Source organism: Saccopteryx leptura, chromosome 1, assembly GCF_036850995.1.
Source record: "Saccopteryx leptura isolate mSacLep1 chromosome 1, mSacLep1_pri_phased_curated, whole genome shotgun sequence".
In the NCBI taxonomy this organism is placed as follows: Eukaryota; Metazoa; Chordata; class Mammalia; order Chiroptera; family Emballonuridae; genus Saccopteryx; species Saccopteryx leptura.
Window position 1 is genome coordinate 265,608,948 of NC_089503.1, and position 16,390 is coordinate 265,625,337.

The window sequence follows — 16,390 nt, forward strand, 5'->3', positions numbered from 1 at the left end:
GTAATTATAATTACCTTTTATTTTTTTCTACGTTAAAAATCTCAGGGCTTGTATTGAGTGAAATAGACAGAGCAACATTTTTCTGTCTCTAAAATAATGCTGCCTACTTTATCAAGTGCTCACTAGGACTTTAAAACATAGGGCTTCAAAACATGGGCAATTTGACCCTCCAGCACACCTGTGCAGTAGATATTATTCTCATATTTTGCTTTTGAGAGAAAAGAAACTCAGAACATAAAATGTGGAAATTACTAGAATCACTAATGGTAAACTCCAAATTTACCGGTTCCAAAGCTAATTCTTTTTACTCCTACCTCCTGCTTCTCATAATAGTTACACATTTCTTTAAAAATGACTTTGGTGGAATATTTAAAAATTTTGAATAATGTTGGGCTCCCTCCCCCTTCAACCGTTGAAGTCAATTCAGGTGAAATTTATAAAAAGAGACATTAAATGAGGATATCATGTCATTTTCTATGAGGAGCTTTGGACTTTTCCTACAAGTTAAAATTTAACATTTTACATTCCACTGTTGCACAGATTTTTGTATAACTATTATTTATTTATCTGTCTGCACCTTTGTGAGAATGACTACTAAGGGTGGGGAATGACATCTTACCTAGCACAAAATTTCATACACTTTAAACACTTAATAACTATACGTGAATTGCATATCAGGATATAGACAGTATCTGGGATAGATTTTTTTTTTTAATGTCAGAGGGAGAGGAAATAAATAAAGGAGACCAAAATGAAGAAAATTTGAGAACTTAAAGTTGTAACCAAAAAGTGTTTATTATATATATTCTATTTGTTAGCTATTATGGGAAATGTGAAAAAAAAAAGCAGTTTTTAATCTCAAAGAACTTCCTATTTCTTTAAGGCAATGGTATATGTACCTGAAACAGATAAAAATATAATGCATAATTGAATGCCCAGGTAGATATTACAATGAATGGTACATGACCTTTGCATAAATTTTTTCTCTTATATTTTCACAATCACCTTGTGAATTAAATATTAGGTGGAAAAATAGATTTTCAGCTCTCTGTAAGGTTACACACTTAGCCTCTGGCAGAGCCAAGATTCAAACCTGCATCTTCCAAAAGATGTGGGGTGGCAAACACACAATACAGTGTACAGATGATGTGTTATGAAATTGTGCACCTGAAACCTATATGATTTTTTAACCAGTGTCACCCCAATAAATTTAATAAAAATTTAATTTAAAATATAAAAGAGGAGAGCAGTTATGTGCATGGGAGAAGTCAAAGGAGCCTTCACGGATAATGAGGCTTTCAATCTGGTCTGGAGAAAAATGACTAGATTTTAGGGAAGTAGAACAAATGAGAAATTTTTTCCAAATAAGGAGGCTGAGGGAAATAACAAAGAGCAGAAGGTATAAGCCTAGTTTGTAAGGAGCATCTTGGCTGGAGCAGCCGAGGTTGCATGTGGAGGGTCACATGTGCCCCGAATAAAATTTGGATTATATTCTGTCACCAGCATAGATAGATGGAAAGTGTTTTTGATGATATGAGTGTTGCCTGCTCACGTCAGCGAGGGAAAGCCACGTTTCCAACGTCCACACAGGCCTCTTCAGGGCTGAACGAAAGGCAGAATTGTTTCACGACTATTTCCCTAAGGAAATAGGAGCAAGATTTGCAGTAGTGGGTTGCAAGGGATTTAATACCTCAAACGAATATTTGGCTATTTCTCCCTCGTTATAAATAATCCCATAAGAAGAAGTGAGTTGAAAAGAAATATCTGGACATGCAAGAAAAGGAATTAAGAATTAGGAAACGTGATGCCTGGGAAAGTCTCAGCACACTGACCTCATGCTTGTAAACTTACCTCCCTTAATGCAGAAGCTCTACTTCCTCACTAAAACTCTGATGTTATAGGCCGAAATCTTGACAGTCTCAACAAAGATGCATTCAACAAAAAGAGAAATAACTTTCTTCTTTGCATCTAGGATGTTGTTTGGTTTTTTTTCTTGTTGATATTTCTATAGTGTTTCCACTACAAATCCAGAAATATTCATTGCTTAAAGAATTAGGGCATTGGACAAAGTAGAATAGAAATGACATAACAGGAAATCGCTTTAACTTATACAATACAAATGTAAACTAGGATAGAATGATGCCCCTAACTACCTTGGCAATAAAAGACCAAAGGGAAAATATTATTTGCATTAATTTGAGATATTTGGTAAGTCAAGTGTGAAACAGCTTTCTCTCCATTGTTCCCCCTGGCAGTTTAAAATCCCTGGTGCAGTGTGCAGACCAGCAAAAGATGAGTGTGACCTGCCAGAAATGTGTGATGGTAAATCTGGTATTTGCCCTGCTGATCGATTTCAAGTCAATGGGTCTCCTTGCCAAAAGGGGAAGGGCTACTGCTTGATGGGTCTGTGCCCCACGCTGCAGGAGCAGTGCATCGAGCTCTGGGGACCAGGTAGGAGGACAATCCCCAGCACTGCTGGAGTTCCTGCCTCTCTATGCACATGCAACCCCCCCCCCCCCACACACACACACACAAAACAAAACATTATTCCAAGTGACAGTGTTTAATCATGACCCAAGGAGCATTCTGTCCCATTCTTCTTCCTTATAAACTATGTTAATGGATTTTAGGACTTTAGATCAATTTGGATATTACTAGATTTAGCAAATAAAAATAAGAATGGCCCACTGAAATTTTAATTTCAGGTTAACAATCTTTTTTAGTATCTGTATGTTTCATGCAATATTTGAGGCAAATTTATACTAAAAAAGAAGTTCTTTGTGTATCTGAGATTTGAATTTAACTGGGTTCAGCATTTTATCTGGTAACTCGACTAAGGTCCTTTTCAGATGAGTAAACTCTTGGAAGTCTAGTGTGTGTGTGTGTGTGTGTGTGTGTGTCTGTTAGGTGGGTAGGGGTGCTCAGAGGTGGCCAGAGAGTAAGGACAGGGGACAGGGGAAAATAAGAAAAGGAAGACCCTGAGAATGCTGAAGATCAATAAGGAAAAGTGAATGCTATTTAATGTTCAGGATACCAGAATCTTTGACTATAATACCAAAATTTTAGAGTTCATAGTCTTTAATTACACCAGAAAAAAAAATTAAAAAGACTCATAAATCTGCAAAAACTTTAAAACAAAATTTAAATTGTTCTAACTAACTTGATCAGAAAGGCAAGTTTTGAAATAACCGTATTTTAAACTTCCTGGATATATTATAGTTATTATAATGTTATATTATTGACTATATCCCCTATGCTGTTGGTTTTATATTCCATTAATGCTTTATAGCATTGAACTTCCTTTCTCTTTTCAAATATGTCCCTACTGATCACGCTGGTCCCAGGAACTGAGGTTGCAGATAAGTCGTGTTACAGCAGGAATGAAGGTGGGTCAAAATATGGGTACTGCCATAAAGTGGACGACACACGCATTCCCTGTAAAGCAAAGTAAGTGGCCTTATCATTTGAAGCTTCTGGCTCCACAGACGGGGAAGATATTCCGTTCCAGCCACACATTCTGATTTAGTCCAGTTAAAGAGAAAGGGAATTTGGATATCATTCATTTAACGATGGTCATTGAATGACTGTTACGTGCCATGTTTCAAGCTACGCACTAAGTTAACAAGAGAAATAAGAATTGATTCCTTTTTTCAAGTCCTTCATGGAAGGTATTTCAGGAGATACCACGTACAATCACTTTGAAATAGAATGAATGTTTGAGGTGGAACATGTGAAGTGAATGGGCCTGGTTGGACAGGTGTTTGTTGCCCAGGATATTTTGAGTGCTTCCCCATCTGATGACTTTCATTATGATTCTAGGGGTGCAAATATTTACTGATTCAGAGGAATAATCAATACAGTGTTTGTACAATTATATTTAAACTTGCCATAAAGTATATAAAGAAAGAGCAGTAAGAGAAAAAATGGACAATTCATTTGTAGAATGTTTTAATTTTTATGCTGATAGCCTAAAAATTTTATAGAATATTTTCTATAAAATTATAATACAATGAACGAGACTTTTCTATAAGGTTTTCTGATTGTGAAATTTTAAGATGACATTAAAATTTCAAATTTTAACAAATTAAACTCCTTGTACCTGCTCCAAAGTAATATGTAACAAGAAGCTAAAAAAGATCAACATTTTTTTACAGTTTTTCTATTAAACACTAACTTTTCTAAATAATAGATATTACAAAACAAACTCTCTCTATATATTTTTTTTAATTTTTCTAAACAAACTAGATTTGGGACATAGGATCATCTCTTGGGGAGGCTGAGCCTAAGGGATAGACAATCATATTCTGTGTGCTTCTTCCTTTGTAAGAAATCAGGGCAGATTCAAAGGGGAAAATATGTGAAAGGAAATTTGGGGGGAAAACCAATATGCAGTATGAGACATAGTCAGTAGGAAGAGAGTGGGTTAGCTGCAGTCTCCTCTGCAGCATGTGCACAGGCCGTGGTCACTCTTTGCACTGGGTGATTTCTACAGCTAGACACAGGCCTTTCACTCTCCTCACAGGCTGCTCTTCTAGTCACTTCTTAATAGTGACTGGCTATAGTGGAGGGTAAGCCTGGAATACTCTGAGCCCTAGAATCTTCCATGTACACTTCACCTAAACGACTCAAGAAGAACACCCTCTCAGGTTTGAAGATAATGCACGCCTTTCTCTCACTGGTAGGATTCGCATAATTGAATGTCCTAATGACTATTTTCTTGTTTATTTTTAATTTTTTATTGATTGTAATTTATTGTGCTTACATAGATTCAAGTGTTCCACCGAATATATCTCCCTCCACAACACCCTCATGTTCCCTTGATACCCCCTTTGGACCCTCGCCAACACACTCCCCTCTTCCCTTCAAAATTTGCTGTCCTATTCTCTATAATGCTGTGTTATGTGTATATAATTTCACCAATGTCTTTCCCTTCTCTGATCCCATCCTCTCATCCCCTTTCCCTCTGACCGCTTTCCCTCTGGTCCCTTTGATCCCGCCTCTGCCTCTATTCTGTTCCTCAGTTCACACTGTTCATTAAATTCCTGATATGAGTGAGGTCATATGATATTTTTCTTTCTCTGCCTGGCTTATTTCTTTTTTTTTCCTTTTTTTTTTTTTTTTTTTTCTTTTCAGAGACAGAAGAGAGTCAGAGAGAGGAATAGACAGGAACAGACAGGAATGGAGAGATGAGAAGCATCAATCATAAGTTTTTCGTTGCACGCTGTGACACCTTAGTTGTTCATTGATTGTTTTCTCATATGTGCCTTGACCGCCGACCTTCAGCAAACCAAGTAACCCCTTGCTCGAGGCAGGGACCTTGGGTCCCAGCTAGTGAGCTTTTGCTCAAACCAAATGAGCCTGCGCTCAAGCTGGCAAACTCAGGATCTTGAACCTCGGTCCTCGGCATCCCAGTCTGACACTCTATCCACTGTGCCACCACGGGGTCAGGCTGTGCCTGGCTTATTTCACTTAGCATTATACTCTCCTAGTTCTTCCATGTTGTAGCAAAATGTAAGATTTCCTTTTTCATGGCTGTATAGTATTCCATTGTGTATTCGTACCACTGCTTTTTAATCCACTCATCTACTGATGGACACTTGGGTTGTTTCCAGATCTTGGCTATTAAAAACAATGCTGCAGTAAACATGGGGGTGCATTTCTTCTTTTGAATCAGTGATTTGGTGTTCTTAGGATATATTCCTAAAAGTGAGATAGCTGGATCAAAAGGAAGTTCCATTTTTAATTTTTTGAGGCATCTCCATACTGTTTTCCACAGTGGCTGCATCAGTCTGCAATCCCACCAGCAGTGCAGGAGAATTCCCTTTTCTCCACACCCTCGCCAGCACTTACTGTGTGTTGTTTTGTTAATGAGAGCCATTCTGACAGGTGTGAGGTGGTATCTCATTGTGGTTTTAATTTGCATTTCTCTAATGAATAGTGATGTTGAACATTTTTTCACCTGCCTATTGGCCATCTGTATGTCCTCTTTGGAGAAATGTCTATTCAGTTCTTTTGCCCATTTTTTGATTGGATTGTTTATCTTCCTGGTGTTGAGTTTTACAAGTTCTTTATAAATTTTGTTATTAACCCCTTATCAGATGTATTTTTGAATATGTTCTCGCATTGTGTGGTTTGTCTTTTTATTCTGTTCATATTGTCTTTAGCTGTGCAAAAGCATTTTAGTTTGATATAGTCCCATTTGTTCATCCTGTCCTTTATTTCACTTGCCTGTAGAGATAAATCAGCAAATATATTGCTGTGAGAGATGTCAGAGAAATTACTGCTTATGTTTTTTTCCAAGATGATTATGGTTTCAGGACTAACATTTAAATCTTTTATCCATTTTGAGTTTATTTTTGTGAATGGTGTAAGTTGGTGGTCTAGTTTTATTTTTTTGCAAGTACCTGTCCAATTTTCCCAATACCATTTGTTGAAGAGGCTATCTTGACTCCATTGTATGCTTTTACCTCCTTTATAAAATATTAATTGTCCATATACGTGCGGGTTTATTTCTGGGTTCTCTGTTCTGTTCCATTGATCTGTATGCCTGTTCTTATGCCAGTACCAAGCTGTTTTGAGTACAATGACCTTGTAGTATAACTTGATATCGAGAGGTGTGATACCTTCCATTTTATTCTTCTTTTTTAAGATTGCTGAGTCTCTTTGTGTTCTTTTTTCATTCCATATAAATTTTTGGAATATTTGTTCTATATGTTTGAACTATTTTAATACTTTATTGGTATTTTAATAGGAATTGCATTAAATTTATAGATTGCTTTGGGTAATATAGACATTTTAATGATGCTTATTTTTCCTATCCATAAACACAGTATATGCTTCCACTTCTTTTACCTTCCTTGATTTCTTTAATCAATGTTTTATAATTTTCCAAGTACAAATTTTTAACCTTCTTAGATAAATTTACACCTAAGTACTCTATTTTTTTGTTGTTGTTGCAATAGTGAAGGGGATTATTTTCTTAATTTCTCTTTCAACAGTTCACTGTTTGTATATAAGAATGCCACTGATTTCTGAATATTAATTTTATATCCTATCACCTTGCTGAATTCACTTATCAGTTCCAGTAGTTTTTTGACTGAGACTTTAGGGTTTTCTATGTACAGTATCATATTATCAGAAAATAATGATAGTTTAAGTTCTTCTTTTCCAATTTGTATGCCTTTTATTTTTTCTTCTTGTATGATTCCTGTTTCTAGAACTTCCAGAACTATGTTGAATAAAGTGGTGAAGGGGCTCCCCTGCCTTGTTTCTGATCTTAAGGGGATTGCTTTTAATTTTTGCCCATTGAGTATGATGTTGGCTGTGGGTTTGTTATAGATGGCCTTTATCATGTTGAGGTATGTTCCTTGTATTCCCACTTTGCTGAGAGTTTTTATCATAAATGGGTGCTGGATGTTATCAAATGCTTTTTCTACATCTATTAAAATTATCATGTGGTTTTCTCCTTCCTTTTGTTTATGTGATAAATCACATTGATTGATTTGCAAATATTGTACCAGTCTTGCCTCCCCAGAATAAATCCCACTTGATCATGATGTATGATTTTTCATGTATTGCTGGATCCAGTTTGCTAATATTTTGATGAGAATTTTAGCATATAAGTTCATAATAGATATTGGCCTATAGTTTTCTTTCTTGTAGTGTCTTTGCCTGGTTTTGGAATGATGATTAAGCTTGCCTCATGAAAGGAGCTTGGAAGTCTTCCCTCCTCTTGAATTATTTGAAATAGCTTGAGAAATATAGGAGTAATTTTTTTTTTTTTAATATTTGGTAAAATTCGCCTATGAAGCTGTCTGGCCCAGAACTTTTGTTTTTTGGGAGATTTTTGATAACTGTTTCAATCTCATTTGATGTATAATTGGTCTATTTTGGTTTTCTGATTCTTCCAGATTGATTTTTGAAAAACTATGTTTTGAGGAATTTGTCCATTTTGCTTAGGTTGTCTCATTTTTTCGCATACCTATCTTCATAGTATTTTCTTACAATCCTTTGTATTTCTGTTGTGTCAGTTGTTACTTCTCCACTCTGATTTCTAATTTTATTTATTTGAGACCTTTCTTTTTTTTCTTGGTGAGTATGGTTAAAGGTTCATCAATCTTGTTTACCTTTTCAAATAACCAGCTCTTCTGTATTTTTTAATCTTTATTTTATTTTTGTTTTTATAGTCTCTATGTTATTTATTTCTGCTCTGATCTTTATTGTTTCCTTCATTCTAATTCCTCTGGGCTTCATTTGTTGTTCTTTTTCTAGTTCTTTTAAGAGTAAATTAGGTTGTTTATTTGGCTTTTTCTTGCTTCTTAAGATATGCCTGTAATGCTATAAACTTGTCTCTCAGGACTGCTTTTACTGTGTCCCATAAATTTTGAGTTGTTGTGTGTTCATTTTCATTTGTTTCCAGGAAATTTTTTATTTCTTCTTTGATCTGATTTTTAACCTATTCATTATTTAATAACATGCTGTTTAGTCTTTAAGTGTTTGATTGTTTTTTAGTTTTTCTATTGTAGTTGATTTCTAGTTTCATGCCATTGTTATATGAGAAAATACTTGATATGATTTCAGTCTTCTTAAAATTATTGAGAATCGTTTTGTGTCCTAGCATGTGTTCTATCTTAGAGAATGTACCATGAACACTTGATAAAAAATGTATATTCTGCTGCTTTAGGGTGAAGTGTTCCTAAGATATCTATTAAATCCAGTTGATCTAGTGTGTCCTTTAAGTTTGCTGTTTCTTTGTTAATTATCTGTTTTGAGGATCTATCCATTGATGTAGTGGGTTATTAAAATTATCTACTATTATAGTATTGTTGTTGATCTCACCTTTCCGTTCATCAAAATCTACTTTATAATTTTAGGTGCTCCTATATTAGGTGCATAGATATTTATATTGGTTACATTTTCCTGTTGGATTGCTACCTTTATCATTATGTAGTGACCTTCTTTATCCCTGACTATAGCCTTTGTTCTAAAGTTTATTTTGTCAGGTATAAGTATTGCTACTCCAGCTTTTATTTCATTTCTACCTGTATGAAATATATTTTTCCATCCCTTTACTTTCATTCTGTGTGTCTCTCTTTTTTTGAGGTGGGTCTCTTGTATACAGTATATGTATGGGTCCTGTCTTCTTATTCATGCAGCTACCCTATGTCTTTTGATTGGAGCATTTGATTTATTTTCATTTAAGGTTATTATTAATATGTAGTTTATTGACATTTTATTCTTTAAATCTACATTCTTCTTTTTCTGGATTTTCCCCCTTTTATTCTGTTTACAATATGCCCCTTAACATTTCTTACAGCATTTCTTTGGTTGTAATGAATTCCTTGAGTTTTTTTTTTTTTTTTTTTTTTGTCTGGGAAGCTTTTTATTTCTCCTTCAATTTTAAATGATAGCCTTGCTGGATAAAGAAGTCTTGGTTGTAGGCTCTTGTTTTGCAATACTTTGAATATTTCTTGCCATTCCCTTCTGGCCTCTATTGTTTCTGTTAAAAAGTCAGATGTCATCCTTATGGGGGCTCTTCTGTGGGTAATTGACTGCTTTTCTATTGCAACTTTTAATATTCTTTCTTTATCCCTTAATTTTGGTATTTTAATTATATATAATGTGTCTTGGTGTAGGCCTCTTTGGGTTTCTCTTTAATGGGACTCTCTTGAACTTGTGTGACTTTTTTCTGCAACAATTTACAGAAGTTTTCAGCTATGATTTATTCAATCAGGTTCTCTATCTCTTGTTCTTTCTCTTCTCCTTCAGGAACCCCTATTATATGGATGTTGTTTCTCTTCATGTTTTCACAGAGCTCTTTTAGAGTTTCCTCAGACTTTTTGAGCCTCTTTTCTTTTTGCTACTCTGCTTTCATGCTTTATTTTGTCCTCTAAATCACGGATTCAAACCTCTCCTTTATTTAGCCTACTTTTAATTTCTTCTAGTGTAGTTTTCATTTCTGATATTGTGTTTGTCATTTCTGATAATTCTTTTTTATGATTTCAATGTTCTTTTTGATGCTTGCTATCTCTTTATTTAAGTGCTCATTGTATCCATCCATTGTTGTTCTAAAATCTTTGAGCATCATAACAATCATTATTTTAAACTCTGCATCTGGTAATTTGGTTATTTCCATCTCATTTTGTTCTTTTTTGGAGGATTTTTCTTGTTGATTCATTTGGATTGCATTTCTCTGTCTTCCCATTTTGTCTGTTTATAGTTGGGTTTGTTGTTTGTGTAGCTAGCTGAGTCTAGGGTTGGTATTTTATGTCTCCAATTTCCAGTTGTGGTGTTTCTAGATCTTCTTGGGTTAACATCAACAGTTGTTTGTAATTTGCTGTGGGTTACATGTTGGCTGTCACTGTTCTTTTTGCTATTTGTGTTGAAATTTTCTGTCTTAGCTGGGTCAGATGCGAGGAGCCCTTCTTTAAGATACTACTCTAACAAGGGTTGTTAGGTCCTGAACTGATGCTCTCTGTATCTGGCCTCTGGATATGCCCACTGTGGACCTCCCTGGCCAGGTCCTGGTGCTGATGAGTGGGGTTTAATGCCTATGATTGGCCCTTATCAACCTTTATGGAGCTACAGGCAATCTAGATCTTGTGGCTGCCTCTGCTGGGCCCAGGTACCATTGTATATATAAGCTGCACTTCTAGGCTAGCTTTTTATCTACTCTTGGCCTGAGGGAAGTTCATTTAAAAGTTCAAGTTCCTCTGACATTTACTTTATACCACCTCTTATTGCTGGCTACTTGTTGGGCTCAGTACTGTAATTCAGAGATTAAGTACGGTATTAGATGTAGCTTGCCCTTAGCCTCAGGTGTCATTCTATCCAGACTTTTTTTTCCTTCCTTTTCAGTCCTCAGAAGGGTGAGACCACAGGAGTCCAATGGGTATGACCACTGTGTTCTGATGTGTGGTCTGTCTGCCCACCCAGCCTACCAAAACTGTTGCCACTGCCTCGGGCATTCAGGCTTGGGTGCTGGCCCGCCACTGCAGGCAGCTTTGCACCTGTGCTCAGGCCATTGTCACATCCTCTGTGGCTTCCACCACTGTGGGCAGTCTTCCTAAAGATTGTTTTAAGTATAAAAAATAGATATGCTGAAAGGTAGTTTATTATTTTTTGTATTTAATACTTAAGAACAATAAAAGAGGTACACAAAACTAAATTATGTTATAAAAGTTTTAAAACATTAATGGAAAAATACCTGACAAAAAACAACAAAACTGTTATTTAGGATATTTCCAAATTCTTTTTTTTTATTTATTTATTATTAAATTAAATGCAGTGACATTGATAAATCAGGGTACATATGTTGAGAGAAAACATCTCCAGATTAGCTTGACATTTGATTTTGCTGCATACCCTTCACCCAAAGTCAAATTGTCTTCCATCACCTTCTAATCTTCTATCTGGTTTCCTTTGTGCCCCTCCCCTCCTCCCACCCCCCTCTCCTTCCTCGCCCCATTGCCCCCCCCCCCCCCGTTACCATCACATATTTGTCCATGTCTCTGAGTCTCATTTTTATGTCCCATCTATGTATGGATTCATATAGTTCTTAGTTTTTTCTGATTTACTTATTTCACTCCGTATAATGTTATCAAGGTCCATTCATGTTATTGTAAATGATCCGATGTCATCATTTCTTATGGTTGAGTAGTATTCCATAGTATATATGTACCAAAGCTTTTAATCCACTCATCCTCTGACAGACACTTGGGCTGTTTCCAGATCTTCGCTATTGTGAACACTTTCTACCAGATTTGTTGTGGCTTCTTCTTTGCTCCTTGGTTTTTGAGAGCTGTTCTTGTAGTCCAGAGTTGGTTTTTCAGGCTGATTGTTCCTAAATTGATTTGTATTCCAGTTTGGTGGTGAGAGCTGGGAGTCTGTGCGTCTGCCTACTCTGCTGCCATCTTCAGGTCTCTCTCCAAATTCTTCTTGATTTGCATCCTCACTTGCAATGTTTTTTACCTTTGGATGAAATGAGCATTACTAAATTTGCTTAGAATATGCTGTTGCACAAATGAACATTGAAAAACAGTAAGGAATATAAATTTGTTATTTCCACATTGAGCAGCTACCGAGGCACTCACCTTAGAGAGTACCCTGATCACACGTGCCTTTTTAACAACCAGTTCACCAAACTCAACAAAAAATTTGGTATTGGTTCTGCCAAACTGGTGTTAACCAGCCAAACCCTACTACTTCTTTCTCTGCCTGTCAATCATATTTTCTAACCACCCTAAAGACATCAGAAGACTGATTCTTATCTGTTCTCAAAATAGTTTTACACAGCCCTCTTCTGAATTCTGCATAAAGCAATTGACTCTAATGTTATTAGCATATTAGCACTGTCCTTAGTCTCCTTAAAAGTAAATAACTAGTTTTATTGAGTGTTGGATAGTTTCCTTTCTTTTTGTAGGGAGATAGATTTTTCAGTAACCCCACATGATGGCATGGGGGATATTGACATAGCCACAGTTGAGAAAATTATTCTGCTGCAAATTGTGAAAATAAGTAAGGAATGTTAGCTGAAACTGACTTCTTAGGTGCCTTCCATTATGTTAGAAATTCATTCCCCTTGTATTTTCTAGTTCCATCATGTATATGACCTCCATTTTCAAGTGTTTCTCTTGGTCTGTTTAGCTTCTCCAGAACCAGTCCCATCACTCTCCTATAAGCAAAAATGGAAAACAAAACAAAAATGTAAGGCTACCTTCAAGAGTTAGTACTTAAGACTCTATTTCCTTCCCATTGCCAAATCTTAGGCCATTGGCCAAAATTAGTTGCATGAGTATCGGAGAAATGTGTTTTTGTTGCTGTTGTTACAGCAACAATGTGCCTTTGCATATTCGATGGTTCAATTATTGAAGAATAAGAGGGAAATTGGTATTAAGGAGAACCAGTAGTCTCTGCTATAGGGAGAAATACCATTAGTTAAATATTGATAGTCAAGGAGCTATTGATATTTGTATAAAACTTCAGTTTAAGTCTTTGTATTTCAACTGCAGTGAATTTTGACTTTTCCTCAGTGATGCCATGTGTGGGAAGTTGTTCTGTCGAGGTGGATCAGATAACTTGCCCTGGAAGGGAAATATAGTAACTTTTATGACATGTAAAACATTTGATCCTGAAGACAACAGTCAAGAAATAAGCATGGTGGCCAATGGAACTAAGTGTGGGGATAAGAAGGTAAGTTAAAATTGTAGTTTTTATTCAATTTTTTTTTCTGAAGCTGGAAACGGGGAGAGACAGTCAGACTGACTCCCGCATGCGCCCGACCGGGATCCACCCGGCACGCCCACCAGGGGCGACGCTCTGCCCACCAGGGGGCGATGCTCTGCCCCTCCGGGGCATTGCCCTGCCATGACCAGAGCCACTCTAGTGCCTGGGGCAGAGGCCAAGGAGCCATCCCCAGCACCCGGGCCATCTTTGTTCCAATGGAGCCTTGGCTGCGGGAGGGGAAGAAGAGACAGAGAGGAAGGAGGGGGGGGTGGAGAAGCAAATGGGCGCTTCTCCTATTGCCCTGGCCGGGAATCGAACCCCGGTCCCCCACACGCCAGGCCGACGCTCTACCGCTGAGCCAACCGGCCAGGGCTCAATTTTTTTATGTTTTGGTTTTGTTTTGTTTTTACAAGGCCTCCTTGTGCTTTTTAGGAGCAATTTTCAAGGCAATGTTTATGTTATGTGTGTATACCTGCTTGCATTTATTTCTTTAGTATTATTTAATAAGGACTTTTTATGTGCTTTGCACTAGGTTGTTAAACCTAGGTAAATTTTATTGCCCCCAAATTGGTAGGTGTTTAATGAGTGATAGTCACTCTGATAATAATAGATTAACAATACTATTTATTTTTACATAAATAATAATTTTTTAGTATTGCAGAAGATATGATATTAGCATTTTCCACAATATTTTTGGCTGTAATGGGTATTTTGTATCATGTGTAATGTTCAGCTTTGTGCTTAAGATTTGGACTGGAGAGGTGGATTAAGGGAATGACCCTTGAGGTACAAAGTGACTTTAAAGAGAATTTTCTAAACATTTTATTATAAAAATTACCTAAATCCCATTTTCCTATTTTTAGAAGAGTGCTGTGATCTCTCTAATAAAGAGAGTAACTTTAATAATGGCAATAGTGGCTAATAATATAAGACCAAATTCGATGCAGACAACAATTTGCAGAACTGATGTCATTGGACATTTATGTCAACTTCATGATTTTCACCTCATTTTCAGGTTTGCATTAATGCAGAATGTGTGGATATCGAGAGAGCCTACAAATCAACCAATTGCTCATCTAAGTGCAAAGGACATGCTGTAGGTTTTCAAAATGTTTCCTCAAGCTTGCTGAATCTTACATAGTGCTTAAGTCCATTTTGATGATGTAAGCAAATGTTGCAGCATGAAATGGTTAACATGACTAAGTTTGTCTAACCCTCAGTGATGTGTCTCAATGAAAAAGTTCTTCTAAGAACCTGGCAGATATGAAATTCCTGCTATTGATTTGTATGTTATGTAGATGACTGAAAGACACAGAATAGAATGTTCTCAGAATGAATTTAATAGGGACTGCATAAGCCCTTGGGTCTGTGGTCAGTCTAATGTGGAAACTGACAAGATCATTGCCCCCCACCCCCAGGTGTGTGACCACGAGCTCCAGTGTCAGTGTGAAGAGGGCTGGGCCCCTCCTGATTGTGATGACTCCACCGTGGTCTTCCGTAGGTAACATTACATGTCTAACCTGAGAAATTGCTCTTCTTTTCCAAGCTTTCCTTTCATATAACAAAATATTTCATTTTTTCTTTTCTTTCCTTTTGGGAATTCCTGTTCTGTAAATAACGGTCTACAATATCAATCTTCAAAGTCTCTTTAAACAATTTTTAATCCTATTTTCCACCCTTTGCATTTGCTCTACATACAAAAGATTTTCTCAAAATTTATATGTGTTATCTTATTTTAATTCCCTAAATTTTCTTGTTTTCTGTTTCATTTTCATACCAGCCTTGACTTAGTGTGTAGATGTAACATCCTCATAAAACTCTCCAAAAATATGACAGATTATTTTTGTAGGTTTAATTCTGAAATATGAATTATCTCTATTTCTTTTGAGTTTGGCTGTTCTGTTTTTCCACCTTGTCTCTTGTATTCCATTGGTTTGTTTTGCTCCAGGGTATGTGATATTTTGTTGAATATGGGATTAGGTTCACTTGAATTAGTTTATATGGGTTTTCTTTGCATGTGTGTGTACTTGTTGTACCTGCAATAACCTCTCTTGATGGGAGATCTGGCTGTGAACTCTATCTGGGAAGAAATAGACACATGTCCCTGCAGGCCATCAGGGTGGGAAGCAGCCAGAGTAGATCCCCACTTCTAGTCACTATGGTGAAGGGTTCTTTGCCATGTGAAGAGAGGTCTTTAGTTCATTTATTTCCTGAGAAAGTTGCTTTTCCTTTGCACTCAGTTGCTCTTTGATTCTTCCTTCTCTCTCTGATCTTGTTTGGATATCTGCTGTTAACTTCTATGCTGCCTGTCAAACACTTGCATCCCCCATTGCTTTTAGAGAGTTCTCTAGAAGGGCTTTGTCTTGAGGCCCTCTTGTTCTACGTACATACACAAGGAGTAAGGACGGGCCTGAATGAATCATCTGTCCCAAGTTCACATTCTCTATTGACTTCCTAAGAAGAATAAAATAGCATATACTTCTGATATTTGGAACTATAATTTAGTCTGTTTCTGTTCACATAAATTTTTTTACTTTCTATATTTCTGTAATTCTTTTCATTTTTATAGAGGATGGAAAGTATCAGACATTGAACTAAAATTGTCTTACCTAGAATTCTGCTACTATTGTCTGCATGTATGTGTATTCACACTTGTGAAGTTTCCTTGCATTTATATAAAATATAATCTTATTGACTTGTTGATCTCTGTAATAAGAGAGTGACAGCTGTTTACTCTTCAAATTTGTACCTCCTGGGATCTGTGATTTCTGATTATTATAAGAAAAGTGAATATTTGAAATTTGAAAAAAATTAAGTTACATTTATTACTTAGATAAGTAGGTAAAAGAAAAAAAACACCATATAGATCAAGAAAATTTGTTCAAACTCTTCCCAAATTCACAGGGTCATATAATTCTTTTTCAATGTATAATTTTTCCAGTATAGAGCAAAAATCAATAGAACACTGAGTCATGTCTCTATCAGTTGTCTTACCTCTCAGCTTGTTATTTGCTACTAATGGGAATATAATTTCAAGGCCTTAATTTCTTTTCCCCTGTCTCATTTCAGAGTTGAATTTTAAAAATATTTTACTCTTTTCTGTCATCCCCTTACTTAATATATGTTCTAATCTCCCAGCCATTCATTTTTCAATTATTATAAACAT

At 36.2% G+C, this 16,390-nt stretch overlaps 1 protein-coding gene across 5 annotated transcripts in view; it reads left to right on the plus strand.

Moving 5' to 3' along the window:
• Positions 1–16,390, plus strand: part of ADAM28 (ADAM metallopeptidase domain 28) — a 76,546-nt gene that overhangs the window by 55,243 nt on the left and 4,913 nt on the right. For 3 of the 5 annotated variants that reach the window (XM_066351850.1, XM_066351860.1, XM_066351871.1), the window contains 5 exons: positions 2,256–2,451; positions 3,345–3,447; positions 13,032–13,191; positions 14,240–14,320; positions 14,643–14,721. In XM_066351850.1, coding sequence (XP_066207947.1) covers positions 2,256–2,451; positions 3,345–3,447; positions 13,032–13,191; positions 14,240–14,320; positions 14,643–14,721 — 619 coding nt within the window. Of the gene's footprint in view, positions 1–2,255; positions 2,452–3,344; positions 3,448–13,031; positions 13,192–14,239; positions 14,321–14,642; positions 14,726–16,390 lie in introns of all 5 variants that reach the window. The other 2 variants (XM_066351880.1, XM_066351890.1) reach the window with 1 other exon arrangement.